This window comes from Terrapene carolina, unplaced genomic scaffold (assembly GCF_002925995.2).
Source record: "Terrapene carolina triunguis isolate 2854851 unplaced genomic scaffold, T_m_triunguis-2.0 Scaffold96, whole genome shotgun sequence".
Classification (NCBI taxonomy): domain Eukaryota; kingdom Metazoa; phylum Chordata; order Testudines; family Emydidae; genus Terrapene; species Terrapene triunguis.
In genome coordinates this window covers 4,759,120-4,784,107 of record NW_020664447.1, presented here as the reverse complement: position 1 = coordinate 4,784,107, position 24,988 = coordinate 4,759,120, and the positions used below count along the sequence as shown (strand labels likewise).

At 41.4% G+C, this 24,988-nt stretch overlaps 1 protein-coding gene across 1 annotated transcript in view; it reads right to left on the bottom strand.

The window, feature by feature from the left end:
* Nucleotides 1-399: 399 nt before the first annotated feature.
* The window catches only part of SWAP70 (switching B cell complex subunit SWAP70), a 53,723-nt gene continuing 29,134 nt past the window's right edge, over nt 400-24,988 (bottom strand). The window contains exons 4-12 of the mRNA XM_024196650.1: nt 23,349-23,573; nt 18,806-18,952; nt 18,234-18,342; nt 16,597-16,778; nt 9,832-9,939; nt 7,366-7,532; nt 6,181-6,379; nt 2,391-2,487; nt 400-573 (exon numbers count right to left, since the gene is read on the bottom strand). Of these exons, the coding sequence (XP_024052418.1) occupies nt 464-573; nt 2,391-2,487; nt 6,181-6,379; nt 7,366-7,532; nt 9,832-9,939; nt 16,597-16,778; nt 18,234-18,342; nt 18,806-18,952; nt 23,349-23,573 (1,344 nt within the window). The 3' untranslated portion in view covers nt 400-463. The remainder of the gene's footprint in view (nt 574-2,390; nt 2,488-6,180; nt 6,380-7,365; nt 7,533-9,831; nt 9,940-16,596; nt 16,779-18,233; nt 18,343-18,805; nt 18,953-23,348; nt 23,574-24,988) is intronic.

Sequence of the window (24,988 nt, the reverse complement as noted above, 5' to 3'; positions counted from 1 at the left end):
AGGGCAAAAGGCGATTATGATTGGCAGTGGGTGTTGATATGGGTCTCACCTCTTGTTTTAAATGACACTGCCTGCCTAAAGACATAGGCAAGCAGTTCCCTCACTTTAGAAACACTTGAAATAACAGTACTTAACACTGTGACTGCATTTGATAGGTTATGTCATAAATTTTTCCACAGGTTCTTCTATGACCAAAGTTATTCTTTAAATAAAAATCTGCAGCTCAGAGATTGGATAATGTTTTCCATATAAATAAAGCAGTTTCTGGAAGCTAAGTGTTGGAGGGAAAGTTGCAGACGTGACAGCTCCTGTATACTGTTGTGATAAAAGATCCTTTTGTAGACAGCATTTGCAGAATATGTTGCTTTGAACACAATCATTACAAGCAGTAAGCCATAATTGAAGTATAAAATGGCAAGATCAAATATTTTATTGCTGTTGAGTGAGATTTCAGCTGCCTTCATTACTCAGAAGTGGCCTTTTTCCCCTTCCAGCTCTTTTCTCTTTGCTCAAGTTCAGCTTCAGTGAAGGCTGCAGGTCCCCAGTTAGTAATTAAGTGAGGATTCTTAGACCCTGGAAGACATTATAATATTTGATATAAAACAGACATTTTTCCATAGGTAAAATCATCAGGCTACATCAGGCTAGATGGAGCACAGCCAGAATCAGTGCAACTAGCGGTGAGATAACAAACATACGTTGGCTAGAGGAAGGTAACCAGTTTTTAAAAATCCATGGTTACCTTCTATATGCACTTCTTGCAGAGATACCATATAAATAATCCCATTCCAAACACCAAATGCCTTTTTTCACAATACCTGGCATGACTTAAAGGCAATTTACGTGTCTATTACTACAAGAAGTGCATCTGCATACGTGTCCCAAACCCACAACCACTTACTTCTGTCAGCTTTTCCAAGATTTTCTCCCTTCCTTTAGGACACCAGCCATCTCTTTGTAACTGTCCATGCCTGTGGCACAACTGACCAATCACTTAGTGTAATCTCTTTTTGGGGGGTAGGGACAATCTTACTGTTCTGTATCTGTACAATGCCTAGCACAGAAGAGTTCTGGACCATGACTAGGGCTCCTAGGCAGTTGGATAACAGAAATAATACTATGAGTAACAGAGGCTTTTTCCCTAGACTCATGGCTGATTTACAGCCCCCCTTCTCTGCATCTGTAGAAACCTTGGGCTAAATCCTTAGCTCCACCAAGGATTCTCGGCAGCACTTAGGCACTGCAAAACCACTTAACCTACCTCCTGTCAATGGGAAATCTCCATGTGGCACAGAGCAGATGTAGCTGCTCTACACCACGATCAGGAATGTCCGCAAGAGAAAGGGGACCTGGTTCCAGCAGTCCCCAGCTGATAGAGAAGTGCTAGGGTCACACAGTGAAAATTAGAGCAGCTTTAAAGCTGTACTAAATTGCTCCAGAGCCCAGCCGAGCCCAGGATTGAGAAGCCACTTTTTTCAAGCCCTTGTGCATGCACTGAATACACGCTCACTGGACTAGAGGACTTAAACTGTCTTGGCTGAGCTTGTTAATGTAAACAAGGACGTGTTTTATTCCATGTTTTTGTTATTTATTTCCTGTATTACCCACCCTAAATAACCAAACTAACTTGAGCTAGCCACAGAAGTAACTTTTTCACACACATATATTGTAAACAGATTTTTAGGATTTTAAGAATGTGAACAAGGTTGAAAAGGCTCAACCTAAAAAAGCCCCGTAAGCATTCCTTTTTTTTGTTTGTTTAATACATCTCTGAGGGTAGCAAAGTCTTAAGAATTACCACAGTATTGAATTTCTAGCCTCTTAGCAAAATTAACAAGCCCTGGGCATTGTGCTTCCCCTCTCCTGGCTGACTGTTCAGGAGGTGGAAAAGCACTTAGACCCTTATTCTTTGAGTAGCTCAGGGCCCAATCCTGCTCCAACCAATGGCATTGCTTTTGCTAGAGAAGGAGTAGGACCTCAGAGAGCAGGAATCTTATCAACTGAAATTTTGGTTTCACAAGAAAGGAGCTGGCAGGGAGAGCAGATTGCTCTAAGGCCATCAATGCTGACAGTACCCTTCTAATATTTCATAATGACACTGTTTACTTGGCTCCGCAGCAAAGAAATGGAGGATAACGTGAAACTGTGATATAATCTTTGTTCTCAAAATCATTTAAAGATTTTGCACAATCCACTATACGTTGAGTCAGAAAAACCACAGCCCCCAGATTCTGCATGGTCACTCTTTACTCAAATTGCTTATTTTAAAATATGGTATTTGCAGGCGGCAGTGATACCTGATGAGGTAAAGGGAAAGGCTGCCCTGGATAAGTCAGGCAGGAGGGCACAATGAGCTCTGTTAATTTGTATTTTCTGTACTGATTACGGACCTGGTTCTATTAATCGAATTAATCCTTCATGATGAGCTACTTTATCTTTCCAGCTCTTGGTCTTGTTAGCTGCCAGTTCCAACTTCTTTTTGACCCCCTGAAACAAGATGCAGCACGTTTAAAAAAATTAAAAGGCTCTGGCCTATTCCAGATACCACACACAAAATATACAGGAAGATGAAACTCTCTCTCAAACATCACCTTTCAAATTACCTCCCACAAAAGCCAGTTAAAGCATCCTTGGTCGTCAGTTCAGCTAGGACCACTCACTTTTTGAGAACAATTCTTTACCAATCAACTCAATTAGTCTCAAGTCACAGTCTCGAATGATGTCTCTCTTCCTAGCTAAAGCTCAAACAGTACTCCATCCTCATCCTCCTTGACCTGTCAGCTGCCTTTGACACAGTCAACCAGGCTCATCTTGAAATTTTTGTCCTCCTTTGGATTCCATGACTCTGTCTTGTTCTCCTCCCACCTTGCTAATTGCTCTTCCAATTTGTCCTTTGCTTCTGGGGATCCTCCTCATCCTCTCCATGGGGCTCTGTCCTTGGTCTCCTTCTCTTCTCCCCTTACACCTTATCTCTGAGTAATCCTATCTGCAAACAAATTCAACTACCATCTCTGTGCAGACAACTCACAGATCTACCTCTCTGCTCCAGACTGTCTCCTTCTGTCCAAACTGAAGTCTTAGCCTCTCTCCCCCACATCTCTTCATGGATGTCGAGCTTGAGCTGATGACTGAACATGGTTAAAACAGAGCTCTTAATATTCCCCCTCCCCAACCAAGCGCACCTTGCTACCTCTTTTCTCTATCACTTTGGAGACAACAGCACCACCCTGCATGCCCATAGCCTGGACATTATCTTCAATTCACACCTCTGTCTAGGTCTTCACATCTGGGCTATTTTTAAATCTTGCTGATTTTTTTTCTGCTTAATATTGCTCTCTTATGCCTTTTCCTATCCATCCAAGCCATCACCTCATATCCTGATTACTACAACAACCTTCTCTCTAGCCTGGACTAATGCAGTCTTGCCCCACTCATATCCATTCAGAATGTTGTAGCAAAGATAATTTCCTAGCCTGCTATTCTGCCCACATCACCCTTCCCTTTGTGTACCTCCAGTGGCTCCCTGTTATCTATCGCATCAAACATAAGCTGCTTGTCTTCACTTTCCAGGCTCTTCACAGCCTATCCCCAATTAGGTATCGAGCTGTCAGTGCCGGAGTCTGGTCAGCCCATGATGCCAGCCAGCCTCCACTGCCTACATGTTGAATCTTCAAACAAGCATCTTTGTACTTTTATTTACACTACTCCTCATGCTGGGAAGGAGCTCCACATAAACACTTGCAAAGCCATCTTGTTATCTACCTTTGCATGATGCCTACAAAGAAACTTGACAATGTGCCAAGACCACTACTTAGCATGCTGACCCCGTATACCTCGTTATTTCCTTGTACTCCCCCATATGTCTGTGTCTCCATTTGTAATGCTTACATCTTATCCTTAGAGGGTAAGCTTCTCGGGGGGATGGACCATCTTTTTGTTGTTTGTACAGTGTGCACAGCACAGTGAGGTCCTGGTCCATGACTAAAGCTCATAGGTACTACAGTGAAGTCCATAATAACAAAATGCTTTAGTCTAGCCTATAATGCTTCTGGAGATCCTCCTCATCCTCTCCACAGGGCTCTGTCCTTGGTCTCCTTCTCTTCTCCCCTTACACCTTATCTCTGAGTAATCCTATCTGCAAACAAATTCAACTACCATCTCTGTGCAGACAACTCACAGATCTACCTCTCTGCTCCAGACCGTCTCCTAATGCTGTCAGTTGGGGAAATGGGGTTTAGAAAGATATTCTGCACTAGCAGAAGTAGGGCTGAAGTGACACTTGCAGGGTGAACAATTTCCACATAGCAAGAGGTTTCTGTTTGTGGGCTAAGACCATTACTGGATGGCCATGCCACTGAAAGTCCATCTACACTAATCGGTAACTTCATAAAGCGAAGCTCTGTGAGGAGAGTGTTCGTCTTGGGCACATGCAAGGCAGCTCAAGCATCCTGGACCATTTGTCAGGGCATTAGGGGAACATGAACAAATTGAGAGCACCAAAATGAATGGGTGAAATGGAAGCCTAAAAACCAGACCTTCCTTCCTCTAATCTCAGCTGGCCTTTTGAATCAATGCCAGACAATTCCTAGTGGCCCCATTTGTAAAGGAAAGGTCAGACTATGCAATCAGAAATCTGAATATTTAAAAGAAACCTTGTTAAATATTTAAAATATTTGCACTAACTTTAAAAAAGATAACAAGTACACGTCTACCCCGATAGAACGCAACCCGATATTACACGAATTTGGATAGAACACGGTAAAGCAGCACTCCGGGGGGCGGGGCTGCGCACTCCGGCGGATCAAGGCAAGTTTGATATGACGCTGTTTCATCTATAACGCGGTAAGATTTTTTGGCTCCCGAGGACAGCGTTCTATCGAGGTAGAGGTGTATCTTAAAGTTTAGAGTTGTTTGTTAGATTTAAATCTGGTTTTGGCAGGCTGCTATTTGGAGTAGGAATGTGGTTTTGTTTATGGATGTACATACACGTGCATGTGTAATCAAAGTGTCATCAGAAAATCAAGCAACTCCCATGCAATGTCATACTTAGCACCAATTATACAAGTTTAAGAGATCCTTGGGAATTGTCTGTTCAAGATATTGCACTTCTTAATTTCACTTTCCCCTCATGAGGGGGCACACCCATCATTTCACTCAACTGCAACCCCCCAGAACAATTAGATGTTCTGTAACATTCCCAGAAACAACAGGGTATGGCTGAGGTACGATCACAATAAGGGGATCAGAACCACTGCATCTTTGCCTTTAAACCATGCAAGCCAGGACATTCAATGTTAATGTGTTCCCTGCAGCACCATCAAGAAAGCAAGTTGGCCTGAGAATCAAGCCATTGTGCGTCACCCAACTATGCACAGAAAGGCCAGTTCTAGGGCTCAGAGGACAATCCAGTCCCCGTAATCATTACTTGTCATCCTCCGACTGCTGATGGGCTTTCGATTAGTGCTAGTTGTGCTGGTGTTTGTGCGATATCAACACTTATCCTGGGGAACTGGACTGAAGCTCTCACATGAGAGGCAGGATGGTCCTTGTTAGCCTGGGACTCAGAAGACATGGGTTCAGTTCCTTGCTCTGTGTGACACTGGGCCTCAGTTCCCTTCTTCACAGGGCTGAGAAGATAAATACATCAAAGATTGTGAAGTCTAAGGGTATGTCTATACTTACCTCCGGGTTTGGCGGTAAGCAATCGATCTTCTGGGATCGATTTATCGCGTCTTGTCTAGACGCGATAAATCGATCCCGGAAGTGCTCGCCGTCGACACCGGTACTCCTGCTCTGCGAGAGGAGTACGCGGAGTCGACGGGGGAGCCTGCCTGCCGCGTGTGGACCCGCGGTAAGTACCTTGTAGTTCGAACTAAGATACTTCGACTTCAGCTACGTTATTCACGTAGCTGAAGTTGCGTATCTTAGTTCGAAGTGGGGGGTTAGCGTGGACCAGCCCTAAGTTGTGAAGTCACAGGGGCCATAACATGTACCACAGAGGCCACTGAAAAAGCTGGAGATAACTTCTTGTCTTGGGCTGGATTCAAATGCATACACATGAATTAAAAAGGCACAATATCCCCATTACCAACCTCTAAATTTGTTTTAATTTGACTCTCATTGAACACCTGGCATAAGTATTAGGCATATTAGGAACACAGCTGGCATAGAGTAAGTTACCTCATACTGTTCAAGTGCCTGCATCCTTTCTAGTTCAAGCTGTTCCAACTGTTGCATAGCAACTTGAAGAGCACGTTCCTTTATGATCCTCTGGGTCTCTAACTCTTGCTTCTCTGCTTCTGTCATCAGAATGGTCTGCTGCTGCTGCAAGTGCCATTTTTCCAGTTCAGCTCTCTTTGCTGACTCTTCCTCCAGTAACCTAGAGAGGAGATTGTGATACTGCAGCACGGTATTTGAAAACTAAGTCTAATCCATTATCTAGCACATATGTGCTAACAAGCAAGGAGATCAAGCAAATTACTTTCTGATGATTAACTTGGAAAGTATGGGAAAAGGAGGAGTTTTAACAACATTGGAACCCATACCAGTCACTCAAGAGCACAAACAACGCAATCACAAAAAGTGCAGTTCAGGGAGTTCTTTCAGCCTGTAGTGCAACTGCCCAACACTGAGAAACCACATGAAAAATAGGCACATAAAGTTGTCACTAGCAGGGAGGACTGAAATCCACAGTAGAAAATGGAAGTGCAGCCCATTATCAGTATGAAATTAATTTGGGATAAAATACAAGCTGATATGAAAATTGGAATAATTATTGCTTTGTGAAAACATGTAATAGCAAAATAGTACACATGTAGGCCTCCATTTTCAGAAGTGACTTGACATTGTTGGTGCCAAATTTGACACACACTAAAAGGTGTCAGATTTTCTGAAAGTGTAGAGCACACACCTGAAAATCAGGCCTCTTTACGGTGTCATGTTGGGAACCCAAAAACAGACAGCCAAAAGCATTAGTCACTTTTGAACGTTTAGGCCTTAGAGACAAGTGTCCAATACTCAAACATCCAAATCTATTCTGTACCCCCAATGTGTCTACTACATTCAGCTTTGATATCTTATTAAAGATCACTATGATTATTAATCACTACTATGTATTTGTAAGTTCCTCAACCTTATAGTATCTGAGAGAACCCAGTGAATAGCAGCACCTCAGTCCCTCACTTCACCCCTAAATCTCCTCTCCAATATCCTAGAATCAGAGAAATGGAGGGCGGGAAGGGACCTCAGGAGGTCATCAAGTCCAGTCCCCTGCACTGAGGCAGGACAAAGTAAACCTAGACCATGCCTGTCAGGGATGGTTTTATCGATTTACTTCCATTGCTACCATAAGATTAAAAACCACACCTGGCTTGAAGTTTCCTTACGGTCTCTTCATCTTGACGTGCCTGTTTCTCATCCTCCAAGGCTTCCTGTAGCTTTTTATACATTTCTTCGAGTTCACATACTCTCTGCAAATACTGTTTAAGTTCAGATGATTTCTGAGCAACCTGCTCTTCCATTTGCTGTCTTACCTGACAACATAAAGTGAAGACACACCTTAGCTCGGCATCCCCATGACAGTAGTGGGCTTTTCTTTGCCCAGGATGGAGCCCTCAAGGATATCCAATTTTCAGAGAGAACCTTTCCACTATATGTGCCAAGTTTCCCACCTCAGGCAGGATTCTCACATGCAGCTCACTTCCCCTGCTCCTCTGCTTGTACTCTTCCCAGGATGCTTAACTTCTCTACCCTCTGTGCTGTCCACATAGCAGGACGTTGTAGTTAAACTTAGGCCTGGTCTACACACAGAGTTGTAGCTTTATAACTAACTGTGTGGTTTCATATTGACTTAATTAAATTGGTACAACTTTGTGGGGATGCTCTTAGAGTGGTTTAAACCTGGCTCAGGTCAGGCAAGTTATAGGCACAAGCTAAACGGCTGGAACCAGTATTATACAGACAAAAGAGTCCACATACAAGTTTAAATTGGTTCACCAGCAGTGTGTAGACAACCGCTTAGTAAATTTCACACTGTGAAGTCCAGTATGGTAGCCAATGAATAGTGGCGGAGTAGCAGTTGTGGATATGGGGGCAGATGTGGGGCTGGAAAAGCAGAGAAATCAAAGGAGCAGAGAGAAAGCCACAGCAAAGGGTGTTGGCTGTGGAAAGAGAAAGCAAAGAAAGCGGAAGAACTATGGAAATCAAGGAGAGAGACAAAGAAGACAACTCTCCTGCCACTCTTCCAGCCACGCCAGATGAATGGGAATGTGCTACACCTCCTCTCCTTCAGATCTCTCAGTCCTTCTTTTAACACATGGCCAGAGCAGGGAACCAAGCAGAATTGACAGAACTGCTGTACAGCTGTTCCTCTGCTGGACTCCCCATTCTCACCATGCATCAGGCAGAGTTGGAAGCAATGGTCATTGGACTGACTGGGAAGAAGAAAGTACCAGTTGTAGAAGGCTGTCTCACACCTTTGGCAAGGTGAAAGGCTGAGGGAAGACAGCGATGAAGGTAAATCAGGAGACAAACATCTAAGTTTCCCTCCAGTCACTGTTTGAAACTTAGCTATTATGTCTTACTCAACAAATCATGACCCTGAATCTCATTGTTGAAGACCAGGTAGGACATGCTTCAATGCTCATTATGGTCATTCCTTAACCAGCTAGGAGGGCTTGCTTTTGAGTACCATAAAGCAGGGGTTCTCAAACTGGGGGTCGGGACCCCTCAGGGGGTCAGGAGGTTATTACATGGGGGGTCGTGAGCTGTCAGCCTCCACCCCAAACCCCGCTTGGCCCTCCAGCATTAACAATGGTGTTAAATATATAAAAAAGTGTTTTTAATGTATAAGGGGGGTCGCACTCAGAGGCTTGCTGTGTGAAAGGGGTCACTGGTACAAAAGTCTGAGAACCCCTGCCATAAAGGCATTTCCTCTCCTGCAGCTATTAAGCATTCTGCTTCCACAACTATCTCAAGCCTCTGTTGCTCCAGCAAACAAGATCATTTTCCAAAACGGAGCCCACCCCGTCCCACATGCACAGCCATCCCAACTGGATTAGCACAGTAACTTTATGTCCCAAGATTTTATGCAATGAAGGATCTGAGTGACAATCAACACTTATCCTTTATTTTCAGTAGATAACTTTAGTAATATACCATTTTATTCAAGACAAAGCCCAGATGAAAAATTATGATAAAATTCATCCTGGGATCTGATTTACTAATTGCAAGTCAGCATTACAAGGCTGCGATGTAAGACAAGTTGCTTCTAAAGTTTAATAGGTAGATATGTGCTATATAATAATAAGGGCTTTAGGAACAGCAGATGTATTTTAAGGAAAGCAGCATGGGAATCACGAAAGCTGGGTTCTGTACTAACTTTGCCAGTGACTCATTTTTGTGACCTTTAACAAGGAACCTCGGTCAGCCATGGGTTCCTCATCTTTAAGATTTTGAGATTTACAGCTAAAACTACAACGTAAGTGGTAAGCACTATCATCTTTATAATCTATGCACACACAAAGCTCTTAAAATTCAATTTTAATAAAATTATTAGGAATTAAGAATAGAATTGACAATTTAAAGCACAAAGAAACACACTTTGCACTCAACTACTACAATTCACGTTGTCCCAGAATTGTACAAACATCATCAATCTGTATATGATTACTCAAAATGAATGCACAGCAAATAAGGATACAGTACTTCTACTCTGGTATGCCACCATTCAAAACCTGTTTGGAATCCATTCAGCAAAAGCCTATGATTGTCATGGTGGAAACACAGCTCATTGAGGAAATTCAAAATGTTTTTGGCTATCCTAGCACTCACCATTTTCTCTCTTGCTAGCTCCACACTGAAATGGTCTTGCAGTTCCATTTGAGTCTGAAGACGTTTCTTCTCTTCTACTGCGGCTCGAGCAGCTGCTTCTTCCAGTTGCTGTGCAAAGAAAAACACCATGTAAAAGAGTGTGAGAGACAGTTATCTCACACCTGCATGGATTACATGCTAACCAAAGGCTGACCAGAAATGGTTCAATGACCTTCAGTTAGGGTGACCAGATAGCAAGTGTGAAAAATCGGGATGGGGGTGGGGGAGTAATAGGTCTCTATATAAGACAAAGCCCCAAATATTGGGACTGTCCCTATAAAATTGTGACATCTGGTCACCCTACCTTCAGTCAGTCTGTGTACCTGTTACCATCCATGAACCTTCCTCCCATCCAGTCTCATGTACTAGATGGAAACAACGTTCTCAGCTCCCATTCATACAAATGGACAGCTCACTGAAAAAACGGTGGGTGGCACTACAGTTGGTCGGGAATATTTTCAAATTAATTATTTTTGTAAATGCCAATTCATCAGCACCAAAGCTGTTGGCACGAAAAGGTGAGTTTTCAGAATTGTCCAAATGTCTTCTTTCAAAACAAAAAAGTTGTTTTTCACTTCAAAATGAATTCTTGTTTTTAAATTTAATTTATAGTTTAAAAAATTGAGAGAAAAAAGGAAATGAATTATTTCTATTAACCCAATCCAAAAATGTTGCCAATTTTTGATTCACAACAATTTACAATTTTTTTGTCCTAAAATGAAGTCTTGAAAATTCTCACCGGGTGGGAAACCCATTTTCTCCCCAGCTCTGGGCAAAACAATGCAGATTCCTGCAATAGCGAGTGCACGTGTGGGGACTGAACAACAGCCAGCAGTGAGTGAGTGGACAACAGGAGCACAACACAATGCTTGTGATTTTATAGATATTAACAGGGATGTCTGTTTTATAATCAGTTTTCCAATCATTAAAAACTGACTGAGAAGCAGAGTCTCATCTTTGGGCCTATATGCATTCCCCAAAATACCACCTTGATCTAAAATTCTATATAACTGAATGAATTTGCCCTGCAATTTGACCTGTGGGAGGGATGAAAGGGACCAAAAGTCAGTGACAACAGAGCAAATGAGAAGGAAAAATCCAAAATCTAGATTTCAGAGTTGAGTGAATGATGATGTCAGGAGGCTGGGAGGACAGTTCCTCCGGGATGCTGCTAATACCCATGCATAGAGGAAGAGGACAGGAGGTCACAGGCTTTGTGCAGGGCAGGAGGAAGTGGATGCCTCGAGGGAGGAGCTCTAAGGGCCTGAGGATTTCCACACAGCACCTGACAAAGCCAAAGTTGTCTGACAGGATAAGAAGAAAATGATTTTTTCTATGAGATTATTAAACATAATGGAGTAGAACAGCAAAAAAATGAAAATGATTGATGCAATTTGACTGTGTCCCATTAACATCCACATGATTATATCATACAAGGTTTATAAGAATGGAGCCAATAACCATCACTTGAAATTATAAAGGAAAAAGTAATAGTGAGACATGGTCAGAGCAAAGGACTGAGAGACAAAAGATATTAGAATAGAGTGCCAAGTCTGACCCTAGCACTCTCTACGGCCTTTGGCAAGTCTCTTCACCTCTCTGCACCTCTGTTCCACAAAGGTGGATGATAATCTCTTCACAAGGTTTGTGCGTGCATTAGTGTTTGTAAAATGCTCCAACAGTGCTGGACAAGCAATAGTCAGGAGTTTCGCACCATTTCTTTTAAAAGCAAAAATAATTCCAAAAATAATAATTCTTTCAAATGAGCTAATTCACATGTTACCCCTGTTTGGAAACCCATTTGTATCTTGAGACACCAGCATCTTATCAAAGTAAGAATATTTTAATGACATTTTAGGCTGGGATATTCAAATGTGCCGAAGGGAGTTAGGGCCTGTAGCGGGGTGATCACCCCGCTCCAGCCCTGGAAGTGTGGCTGGCTTAATCAGGGCCCAACTGGCCCTTATAAGAGGGCTGTGGGTCAGAAGCTAGAGAGTCACTCTCTAGCTGTTGAGAGGGATGGGCCTGGCTGCTAGGGAGCTGAACAGAGTACCTAGAGTGGAGCAGGGCTGGGGGAAGGCCAGAGGAGCTAGGGAACTTCAGCCTGGAAAACCCCCAGGCTGCAGGCCAAAGACTTAGGCAAGGTGGGGATAGCTGGTTGGGGGTTCCCCAGGGAGGGGAGACCCAGCGAGACTGCGGGATACTGCAGGGGGCGGAACCCCGAGGTAAGGGGTACCGGGGTCAGGGAGGGACACCGGGGCCAGCAGCAAGGCGAGACACCGGCCTGCAGAGGGTACTCCTGAGTGGAAAGAGCTAATTCCCTGGATGACCATCAGGAGGCGCCGCAGCGGTGAGTCATCGCCCCGTTACAGGGCCCCATCACCTTTCAATGGGAGATGGCCACCTACCTCTTCTACTGCCTTTTGAAAATCCCAGATTTTAACTGCTACTCTACTTCCTCTCTCTCTCCCACAGTTTCACTAACCCAACACCTGCTTTGTTAAACACCTGCTCGTTTTAAATAGCTTTCATTTCTTTACAAGCCAGCAATAAACACAAGTAACTGACAAAAATAATCAGGCTGACCAGCACTGAAGCAATAAGGGGGGGAAAAGAATAACTTTAGTATTAAATAGCACAAAAGAAGTTTGGTGTTCGGTTTAGTCCTCAAATGTAGGTGTTTTACGACAGTGTCTCTGAAAGTGTTCTGGGGGAATGGGAGCAACATCTTAAAAACATCCAAATCCGATATGCTAATTTAAGGGCACTTTACCTTTTCACTTCCTCCCATTTTTTAAGCTAAATGAAAATAAAGCAGCACCAATATGAATGTAGGGGCCAAATACAAATCAGATTGATAAAAACTGGAGTCTAAGGTCATAATTTTTCAAGTGTCTGCACCAGCTAAGCCCTGCATCCATGTGGATCCCTGTAGACATCTGGGGGCTCCAGATGGACAAGATCCACCCACGCCGAGTCACTTGAACGATCGGATCCTGTTCCCGCTGCTATAGATTGAGGATAGATACTTTTACATTGAGCTGTCTGTCCCTCATGTCCAAGAATATATGCATACATACCCAGGTCTGAGGAAGTTATAGAAGGGTGTTAGATATCAGAAAAGTTACTGAGGCAAACAAAGTATGGTGGGTGCTCTGTGTGAATCTTATGCCATGTGACCCAGACCACATGCTGGCTTTCTGCATCACTTAAGTCCCACTTATGAACCCAAAACACAGACTTAACAGGTTCTAGGCCTTGTGCTTGGCCTCACTATGGGGGTAAAGTTCATCCTTTAATTAGATTAAGGGGAATCTCAAAATTCCATAAGAAAATGTTATTTTAGACAAATGTCAACAACTCACCCACACTTCTAAAGTTTTCCTGGCGCCCAGGCCATTCCCAAAGTGTACTTGAGCTCTCCCTGAACTCACGCTGGCTCTCAGCCTGATGCAAACTGAGCTCCAAGCTTTCCGGCACAATTCAGTTTCCTGGAATGTTTACGTAGCTTTTTCCATTAAACGTATTTTCCTAACTGATCAAAAGCTGCTAATTCTTCTACCCCAAATACACAACACTTTCATGTACTGGAAATGCAGGAGTTCATGTTTTAGCCTAAATTGTTCTCTTTTCACCCTCTAAGATTAAGGAATCATCCAGACCTATTTGAAAGGAGCTTTTTGCCTCAACATTCTTGCTAGTTGCCATCTCTGCTGCAAGATTCACAGAAATCTGTTACAATTCAGTAAACATACAGCTTCTGTGAGAACAATCCCATGTTTCTTCCTCTTGCGCACCTGCTCCTCAAGTTATAGCAAACAGAAGTCAACACCTAGGATTTTTGCTGCCTGGTAAGTTACACAAATAGTACTAGATATGAGATAAGACAGGCATTGCGTTTTGGCACATTACCATGTTTAAAATTATGGGGTAGGAATCAAATCAGAACAAGACCTTCTATTATCAGATTCAGAGCAAGGCAAGGAAACTAATACCCCATATCCCAGTATTACCAAACTGATGTGTTCAAAAATCAAGAATCAGGCTCACAAGAATTACAAGATTTTAAAAGTAATATATTTGGGTTCTTTTCATTTGCCTTCTAGTTTCTATGCCTATAACATGCACTCAGATCACATTGTTAGGCTTCTCTCCACAACCATGAGAGATGGAAATTCACTTTTTAAATGAAAGCTGAGATTCTAAAATATTCACATGATTCCAGGAGCTGGGACTTTAAAAAACTCCAAATATGAGACTTATAATAAAGTCACAAGAATTGACAACAATTATATTCTACTAACACAGACAAGCTTAACTGTAAACACATTACTTAATGGGACTACTCACATGTTTAAAGTTAAACTTCTCTATGTATTTGCAGGATCAGGGCCTCAGATTGCATACAAGTAATGGATTCAAAGTCTGGGTGACTCTCTGCAGTCTACGTCTAGTCATTCTAGTTTACTTTATAATTGGATCTGATCTTGCTCTAAGATCTTAAGAATAGGTAATAAATCAGATATTTTCTATTTATGAAGGTGCATGAGCAATGAGGCAAGTGTGCTCTAACTGGAAACACAAAACCAACTGAAATTTAGGACAAGATTACGAGCAGACCAGTTCTGCTTTTCATGTTACTTGGCTAAAGAATGTCATTTTAATAGCTTGCAACCACAGTGGGTCAAGGACCAAGTCTCCTTCCACACGTTGTATGGCATGGAACATACTGACAGTACACAAATTACTAACAAATAAATATATGTAGTTGGAGATGGTATGAGCAAGGGGAGGGGAGGAGTTAATAGGAGCATGAAGTGGAAAACGGAGGAACAATGTAGCGGGAGAGAGGGAGAAAAGGACAGAACAGAAGATGGAGAGCCAAGAGAGTTTTGAATGGCTTAACTACTCATGAGTTGCGAATCCACAAGTGAGTTCATTTGATATATCCAGGTCTTCCCAAAGGAGTGCCAATACAACTGTTCTACAACACCCCACATTCCTCTACGTGCTATGCATCTTCTAGAAAACTACTTTAGACATATTTTGATTTTTTTAATTGGTACTATTTTTTAATCTCTGTCTGTGAAAGCCAGCTCTCAGAGGGAGAGAAGGTTATGGCTAAGATGTTTCTGAAACCTCTGAAAATGACCTAAAGTGAAGTTTACGTACATGGTATCATCATGAATTTAAGGTCTTCTGTTGTCTCTGAATTGACCAGGGCTAGAGGAAAGTACTGTGTCCCATTAAGAAGATGGGAAGCTCCCCTTTCTATCAGTATAAGACCCTTTTTCAGCACTGATGAATCATGAGATAATCAGACTGTAGCCCTATCACTAGTCCTGAAATGGCCAGTGTAGTTTTGGGACAGAAGTTCCTTCATTTCCTCAGAAAAGTAGGGAACATATTTCTCTGGCCTATTTTATTTTTTTAAACGGAAAAGGCAGCTGTCTCAATTTTACAGCACAGGGGTCAGGATGTAAGGAAGTGATGCCGGCTGCTGACAGGAAGCACTCTAGGTAGCAGCTGAGATGTGGTATGGCAAGTGGTGGGGTTGAAATCCAAGAATAACCCATGATATTTAAGGGAAAGTTCACTAGGTTTGTAAGTTTTGTCCAAGAACATTTAAATTTCATTGTAGAAAATGTTTTGTAAACAGCTAGAGCTTTCGATACATAAATCTTAAATTAGGTAGAATGGATCTTTTAACTTTCACCAAGCCTCACTGGGGAGCAATCACACAGATGTAGGCAACTCTAATATCTGCAGTGATCAGCAAGTTAATAGCAAATACATAATGCTCCTCAGTGCTGTTCATAGAACCTTCTGCCAAGCTTCCTTAATCCAAGTTTTAAACATCTTTAGAGCTTTTCAGATAAATTGATTTCTAAAGCTTTCTCCCACTATTCGCACTCGAGCGGTCTGAATCTGTTGCTCTGCAAAGTCGATGCAAATTTTATGAGAAAACATGCGTTTGAGCAAAGTACATGTGGTCAATACCTTTATCTGAGCTGTGAATCTGCCCCAAACTGCTCCAATCAGATTACAAACACACACAAGGATTCTGCAGCATATTTCAATGTGTCTCTGGAAACTGAACTTTACACATATTGTTGGAAGTGTGCTGGGGCAGGATTTTTTCCTCTTTCTCAGTCCCTGTGACCTATGTAACTTTAGTAATCCATTAAAACTAAGAAAACCCTAATGGAAACTCTGTTAAACGCCAGCCTGCTCCTTCAGTTAATTAATTAAAGGGGCTAGATCCCCAGGCCATGGTGCAGCCCCTCTGAGATGCATCCACGGCACAAAGTGCTGTAAAGCTACCCTATGTGGACAGCTGGTGATTTCCCTTGCTCTATGCCTCTCTCTCTCCCTGGCGTAGGGGGCACACCCAGAGCACTTTCCGTTCCTCCAGCAGAACGGCCTCTAGAGAGCTGTTGCAGACAGCACTAACTTAACTGGGGTCTAGCTCATTTGCCAGTAACTCCAGGTTGGAACAGCTGCATGCCTGCCTCTTTTCCCATCCCTTCTGCCCACCCAGGATTCCTGCGCTAAGCATAGCTCAGCCTGACTCAGTGTGTCCTGACCCTGCACAAAAAGCACACGCATGTGTAAAACAGACTAATATTGCGAGAAACTCAATCTCAACCAAACAGACTTCTCTAGGCAAAATTCTGGTCTGATCAGTGCAATGTGAAAGCTTGAAAGCAAACAACCTGCCTGCACCTTTCTCACTGTCTCCAATTCCTCCTGCTTGTTCTCATTGGCTATTTGGAGTTCTTTCATCTGCCGCTCCAATTCCTCTTGCTCAGCTTGCAGTTTCTGGCGTAATTCTTTCCGTTTCTGGCGCGCGTCTTTGTGAGGTGGAGGACTGCCAACCCTCAGCAGGCTTACAGTGGTCTGAATGGCTGTACAGGAGTCCACGTGATGGAAAGGAAAAGCACCAATAAAAGAGAACTTCAGTTAGGAGTAATGCTAGACTCTCTGGATAGCCTGGGTGGGTGAGAAACAGCTATTCTGTTATTGCACACAACTGTCTCTCTTCATCCCCACTCTCTCTTATTAAGTTAACTAATAACATGAAAAAAGTAAGTGTGCTGGCTTTCTACACATTGCAATATCATCTGTATCCCAAAGAGAGGAATGTCCAGTAGTTCCAATACCCTGACCGATTATTCCATAGCCAACGTCAATTTCTAGTGGTGCATTGGCAAGATTAAGATGGTGTGAATATAAATTATTGAAAGAGAGAAAGCCTTAGGAAATGACAACCAATTGCAAATTTCTCTCCACATCCCTAGACAATTTTCTCAGTGTTTCTAATCCACATAATAACCGCTCTGTTTCTCAGGGGCATGTTGGCTGATAGAACTTCAAAAATAGTACCCTCACATTTCATTTCCTAGGACCAGCATTTTATCTGGGCTGCACATCTTACTAGTAAAAGAAAGGTAAATTCTTTCAGCAAGAAAGTCGTTTATATTTAGAATGACTGAAGCACTCAGAAAGAAAAGCAGTCAAGTGCTAGTTTATTTCCTCTTTTGATAATTTTTCTATCTAGAAGAGTGAAATGTCTCATTTTAGCATTGTGTAATTGCTAACCACACGCCCCTTGTGCAGCCTAATTAAGTAGATACTGTAAATTAGGAGGGAAGTATGAATAACAATACTTAGCACTTTGTGTTTTCAAAGTGCTGTACAGATGTTAATTGGCTTTTCTGCACTACACAGCATTGCAGTGGAAGAGCCAGATTTAGAGAACAAGAGGTCCTGGTCTCCAGCCCTATGCTGTGTCCACTAGACAATATTATCTCAAAAGTAAAAACCAGTTTTAAGATGTTACGATGAACGAGCTTTCCCCACCCCCAACAAAAATCAAACCTACTGAACAATTTCTTTTCTTCCTAAAAAATGTGGCTGTATCACAGAGCAAGTTTGTATGTGAACAGAAAGAAATAACAAAAAGTAAATAAATAAAAATCATCTTTCATTGTGTGTTAGCCATCCCACAACATGCAGCAAAGCAGTTACTGAAAGTGAACTGCTGGTAGGCAGAGTTCCATATGAGCTCTTCCTACAGGATAAAATTTATGAAAGCGCATCAGCACAGATTTTCAAAAGTGACTAGTGATTTTGGGTGCCTCAATTTGACACCTTGAAGAGGCCCATTTTTCAGTGTTTTGGTGCTTAGCTCTTTCTGAAAATCAGGCCCCTTTGAGATGTCTCAATTTTGGAATTCGAAGGGGAACCACCCCAAAATCACTAGTCACTTGTGGAAATCTTGTTCTTAAGTACATGCTTAAGCGCTTTGCAAAAGCAGGACCTTAACTTGCACATCATCACTAAGATTTAAGACACCTTACCTTGAATCCACTCCTGCTTCTTCTTTTTATCAGAGGCACTAATCTCAAAGCTTTTATCTAAGCATTTGATAAGAAAAAGGCATTTCTTTCCATCTTTGTCAGGCAAGGACTGGAATGGAAAACAAAGTATTAGTTTCCAGTGAACCTAAATACCACACCTGAATAGCACACCATATCGCATCCCACCTATGCACCAATCAGTCACATGTACAGGCTATGAAGACATACAACAGTATAATATTTCATTTGCCTATTTTATAGTTTGGGATATAAATGCCATTTTACATAGAGATGCAAAACTGCTGTTCACGGAAAATTGAAACATTATAAAACAGTTAAGTTTTTACTGTTACTGCTTTCCACTCAGGAACTTATTTGTACAAATTCCAATAGTTTCATTAAATGATCTTCGTGAAAATAAAACCTAGAGACACAGCCCAACAGAGTGACCCACTGATGCAAAAAGGAAAAAAATAGAACAAATATCCCACCATCACTGAATAGACACTGGGAGTCCACCGCAAAAGATGATTTTAAAATGTCTATATTTAGAGAGTTGAATTTATTTTTACCTCTACAAAACAGTTTTCATCCAAGATGATGTCTCCTTTTTTGTCTTTTAAGTCTTCACTCGCGTAATATGAAATAATATTTGGTTTTAGCACAAACCAACGTTCTGTCCAATTTTTCCTTCTGTGACCTTTTTTCAACATATAACCCTGTAAAAAGGAATGACCCATTGAATTGCGTCCCCTCGATTGTACTGCTCTGCCTTTTACTTGTGTACCCTAAGGTTATGATCCAAGACCGATGAATAGACCAGGCCCTAAATGCTGATTCTTACACATTTCCGTTCCTCGTAACTTGCAATTCCATCAGCTATTGCTTAGTTCATGAAAGTAATTTGTGATTCCTTTTTCCCCGATTTGCAAATGGTAAAACCATCTTTAAAATAACAGAAATAATACTGCAATCTCTCTGGATTCTATTTGACAATATTTTACCACCACTCTTCCTTTTTTATTATTATTAATTATTATTATTAGTGCTACCATTCTACTCTGCTGGACATGTCATCCATGATGTGTAATGACAGAGATTTTATTAATTTAATCACATTGTGAAATGTCAACAACAAAATACCCCAGTGGTATATGTAGGGCCTGGAGCTAAATAGATATTCTAGCTAGATATTCCATCCCCTACTGTACACGTAACCCTGGGGATAAGAAAACTTCCACCTCCTGGAAGTGGTTCTTCTTGTCTCCTAAAATACCTTCTGCTGCCTTGCTCATCTAGCTGCACCCAAAAAGAGTCCAAAGCCTTTTTTAAAGAAATGATCCCAATGAGAGTGTGCTAGAAACTTCAATTAGTGGGACTGAGAAAGGCAGAATGAAAACTATACTTCTGACTAGTATACTATATTTGGGGAGCATAGGGCAAAATCCTGACCCCACTGAAGTCAATAGTTGTTTTCCCATTGATTTCAGTGGGGCCAGGATTTCACCCATAGTATTTTAGTTTTCCTTACATTTACTTAATCCGCTTTAAATAAAAGAAAAACATTGTGTCTCCAAGGGCTTGTTTCTACAAACAGCTCACAGCAAGCTGGGTGTAAATCTATCCTGCTCTAGCCTGCCAGGCACTAACTGGCTGCGAGTTGCTACCACACACTAAAAAGTGCTATAGTGTGCTTTGATCTACAGTAGCGTGTCACCACATAGATCAAAGCCCATTACGACACTTTTAGCACCTGGTAGCAGTTCCGCATGGCCAGTGAGTGGGCAGGCTAGATTTGAACAGCAGTTTGCTTTACACTAATAGCCATACAGACATACCCTAATACCCCACCTTAATTATCATCATAAAGATTTCAAACTCCCCCTCCTTCCTTTTCCAATCCACGCTTTTTACAATCCGCACACAGCAGGTGGACTTCATAAAAAACAAGAATAACTAGTCTGATCAATTTGTCCTCAGCTGAACTGGAAGTGGAACTATTAGTGGGATCTTAGACCTAATTATTTATATTTACTGCAGACCTAACATCAAGTACTATTTGTGATATAATATCGGAATTTCTTACATATTTTCCCCCTTTTAGATAGCTAGTTAACTTTCTTTGGAAATGTATTTATATCCTTTGTCTCTTGGTGAGGAGGAAGAGGAGGAGCCAGGGGATGTGGAGATAGTTCTTTGCTTAAACTGTGTTCAGTTTATGTGGAAAATAAATAAAATTGATAGAATAAAAAAAATACCACATTTCTCTTTGCTTTGAAGCAGAATGAGATCAGGATCACTTCCCTTTTCTTTTCTGTGGGGGAAGGAGGTCTAGAAGTACCCAGTCCAAAACAGAGCTTGTATTTCACACAGAGGAAATATTAAAATGTCAAAGATGTAAAACTACAATTGTTCTAGCTACATATCTTTGGTGGTGGAGTCCAATAGACTGGCCCCAAGATCCTAAGCATCTACATTTCACCTCCACACAGAAAGGATTAACCATAGTTGGCTTTCACCCAAGCCTTATTCTGGGCCATCATTTCCCTCTCTTATCAGTTCCAAATGTACCCAAGTATAGGGTGAGTGAAGAATATAGTGTAGTCTTTCCCCTAAACTTCAATAATGCATAATTAACACACCAGGTACACTTATGGTATCAAATACATTATTTTTTTAAAATACTGCTGTTAGCAAATGGGAAAGACCAATTCAAGCTCCCTATTGCCCAAGAACACCATAAACATGAGGCAGCAGCAGCAGCCATGAGATAGTTACACAGCTACATGGTGCATTCTTCCCAGGTTATGGGGAGAAATCCATCCCTCTCAGTTTTCTATTAGTCCTCCATATAAACCCTATTTACTCCTGCACTAGGGAGGAGAATTTGGCTCCAAGCAAAGTCGTGTGCCCCCATTCATCTCAATTAGCTGTTAACACTGAAATCTAATGATGAAAACATAATTAGATATATTAACTACTGCATTAAACAATAATTTTAACAGAATCACCCACCTACTGTGTTTTATCCAGTGTGGTTAGAGCTAGTCAAAAGGATGTTCCACAGGAAAGAGAATGCATGTTGAAAGATGTGAATGATTGAATGTTCTATCAGACATTTGAATTTACTGGCTAGTCAATTTAAAAAAAAAAAAAAAACTAGTTTAAAAAGTTATTTTGGGTACTACAGCTTCCCCCATTTCCCCTGCTAATTTCTGTAATCTCATTTTCCCCAACTCTTATGTGCTTTGTTTTTTGTTTTTGTTTTGGTCGTCCTGTTGCCATCCTGCCAAGTACGAGCCATTCAGCAGTGGGGTGGCTTCCCCCATGGCTGGGGGCTCTCACTCACTCATCAGCCAGGAGTGTGTGGGCAGTAAATGTTCAGCAGCAGGATGGCCTCCCGCTCAGTTGGGGATCTGTCTTCCTCCTTGCAGCCCTGGCTGGGGGTCTGTGCTCCACTGGACCAGGACCACCACCTTCCACCCAGGTCTCTTGGGCTGCTTGGAGCACCCTGCAGTCCTGCTGTCCTCGGTGCCCCAACCGTAACCCCAGCCCTACCCCACCCTTACTTTCCCACAACTGTAAAAATAAAAAGTTAATATTTGCACACACAACAACATTAAAAATAAAAATCAATATTGTCAAATTTGCACACACAAAAAATAATTCCATCAATACTAGTTATATCTGAATTAAAGTGTGAACTCCGTTTTCCAACAGACTGGTGATTGTCCAGAAGGGGAGGAGGTCAGGTCGTAACAAACTTTTTAAAAAGTCTTTTTAGAAGCAAGGAGACATCCCCAAACAAAGTCACAGTCATCAAAAGAAGAGAGTCAAGACACTGCAGCAATCCTTTTATGAGAGGCAACACAGCATCAGATAGAAAGCATTTGAAACATCTAAAGAAATCAAGACATTTCCTTTCAAACATCAAGTGGATGGACTGAGCTGACGCCAATTATGATGTTCAATGGTATTAGCAGAATGGCTTAAATTTTGTCCTCAACTGTTCATCCTGCCAACGAGCAATAAGGAGTTAACAAAAACAGATGTTTTGCATTGTTCTTTGGCTATTTTGAAAGAACTTCCTGTGCCAAGATTTTCTGATAACTTCTTCTGAATGGATTTGGAAGGGCTGCCAAAAAAGCCTTTGCTTGCTTTCTTCATAAGGAGAAACAATCAAAGACCACTAACAGTTCCCCATAAAGTACATATGAGCGTGAATTAGAACCCTAGGTAAGTGCAGTTTGCCTGAATAAAAACACTTCACTGGGGTTTTAAGGATTTATTTTTCCTATTAAAAATATACAGTCCTTTAAAGCCATTCTGGGACTTTCTGAAACATCTAGAACAACTGAGGAGTCCCCTGACCAAATGGTAATCATTCCCTCTACGGGAACTCCAAACGAGCAGAAGGTTGACAGAAATATTCTATGAATTTTAAGATAAAACCATTACTTTTTAGCTTTGACTTCAGCTTAGTAAATCACTAATGCTTCATAATCTGCTATGCAGAGTTAAATAGCATTTTCTACACAATTTTTATGCTGTTTTAACTGTATCAATTTAGAAACAGATACAGTTAAATTGGTGCATCGCCCTTGTGTGGGCACAGTTAGACTGATATATACCTATCAGAGCTTTTTTCTGTAAATCAACTGCAAATATATATATATATTTAACATATTAAAGACTTACCACAAATTCAGGAATTAAGAAATACAATTTTGCAGCTATTCTATTAGCTAATGAATTACTGGTATAAAGAGAGGTCCTATTTTAAGTCAGAAACACAAGGGCCACTTTTCCTTCAGTTCCTAAGTACAACTCACCAAGGACAAGTATCTCCTTTGCAGTACTAGAAAGATTAAATAGATCTTTTTACATAGCGCAGCTTCCCTTTTACAAAATATAGTCTTTTAAAAATAAACCACATTCACAAACTCTTAACAGAAACCAACTCTCAGAGCGCTAAGGAGACCCCTCGAGCTTGTTCGCTGCCATCAGCTAAAGAAACTGTTATTCATGGCAGCAGAATTCATGGGCAAATGATCTCATTATCCAATAACTCATACATCCTACTATTTTCAAACATTCATTCCATGCAATTCTTACCTGTTTCAGTACATCTAATATGAGCTCATTAAAGACCTCATTAACTGCCATTGATATAGTCTGTCGGTCCATCCCTTTGCTAAACTGTCCACTTCCAATAAGCTCAATCAATTCCCATGCAGAAAGACCTTGATTGGCACCGAGGCTGTTCTTATTATGTTCAAACTGTTCTTGATGTGAGCCTGCCCCCATTGCTTCAGTGAGTTTTTTAAGCAAGTATTCAATCTGTACAGAAATAGAAGCAAAAATTACATCATTTTTAAGAATTTACTCAAATGCTTAAAAGCTCTAGGCCAAAATTTGCATGCCTAAAGTTAGGCTCTTAAATCCACATTTAGGCACCTAAAGATAAATGGCTTCATTTTCAAAGATTCCAAGCTCCCACAGTTCTTATTTGCTACAACAGGGTTGTGTGTGCTCATCACCCCCAGAAAATCTGACTACTCATATTTAGAAGCCTAAATATGGATTTAGACTTCTAACTTCAGACACTCAGTTTTGGGATTTCCGCCCACGAATGATACACATGGAAGTTATTCTTTAATAGCATCAAGATTATGCAGAATTAAATGTGAGAAAGAGGAAAGCTTCAAAAGCATTACAATTTTATAAAAGTAAACCAATAAAATATAGCAGGAAGACATTAGCAATAGTCACATGCTAGTCACATGTCTGAGCCCTGACACCTCCCCCTCAAATCTGATATTATGATATCAGGACGGGCATAAAAGAAATGAAAGTGAGGATGAAAAAGAATTCGTTCCTAAAACAAATTCTCCTTTTCCTAATACTTTCCATATCATGTGTCAGACAACAATAACTATAACTATAGCTTCTACTGAGGTTAGTCAAGACTTAAATCTTGCTATCTATCTTACACCACTGATTGCACTTATTTAATACTAGATTTATTTAAAACTGAATCCATCCAGTAATAAAAAAACCCTACAAATCTTTAACCAATGCCAGTTTGTGAGTTCCTACTTCCACAATCACATCTATACAATAAAAATCACCATTGTCAGTTTCCTATGTCTGAAGATGCACAACACTTTGATGTAATATAATTAGATTTCAAGGATGGTTTGGTCTAATCCTGAAGACAGGCCAGGTTTGCCCAAGACGGTAGAGAAAGGCATAAAGGGAACAATGGTTTACTGTGTTTTTCCACCAGCTTCATGGCAAGGCCACTATGTGCCATAGTTGACTGGGGCAATGAAGCCAGAAAAAGCAAGGCATTTCCCTGACAGCCAAAGTAAACCTGGGTAAAGCCACAGTGGTACATCATGGCCTGCCAGCCCCAACAAGAAGTTCCTACGGAGACAAGGGGCAAATCAGCCTCTAAAATAGCTGGCCCATCTTTCCGGTGACTATAAAAGCAGGCATATGAATCCTGCCTCTGGCCTCCATCCTACGGCAGATGTTGCATCAGCTCTCTCACACCAAGGGCTCTTAGAAGCAGTTCCTCTTAATCACTGAATTTCTTTGTGTGCAGAGCTGATGTCGCTGAAAGGGCACGTGATGGTCACAAGTACAACAATGGCTTAGGGGTGGACACCATCGGACTGAGTCTTACAAGGTACCTTTCAGATCCCCCTTTCAGTACATGCAGGATTAGCTATTTTTTAGGCCTATTCTCC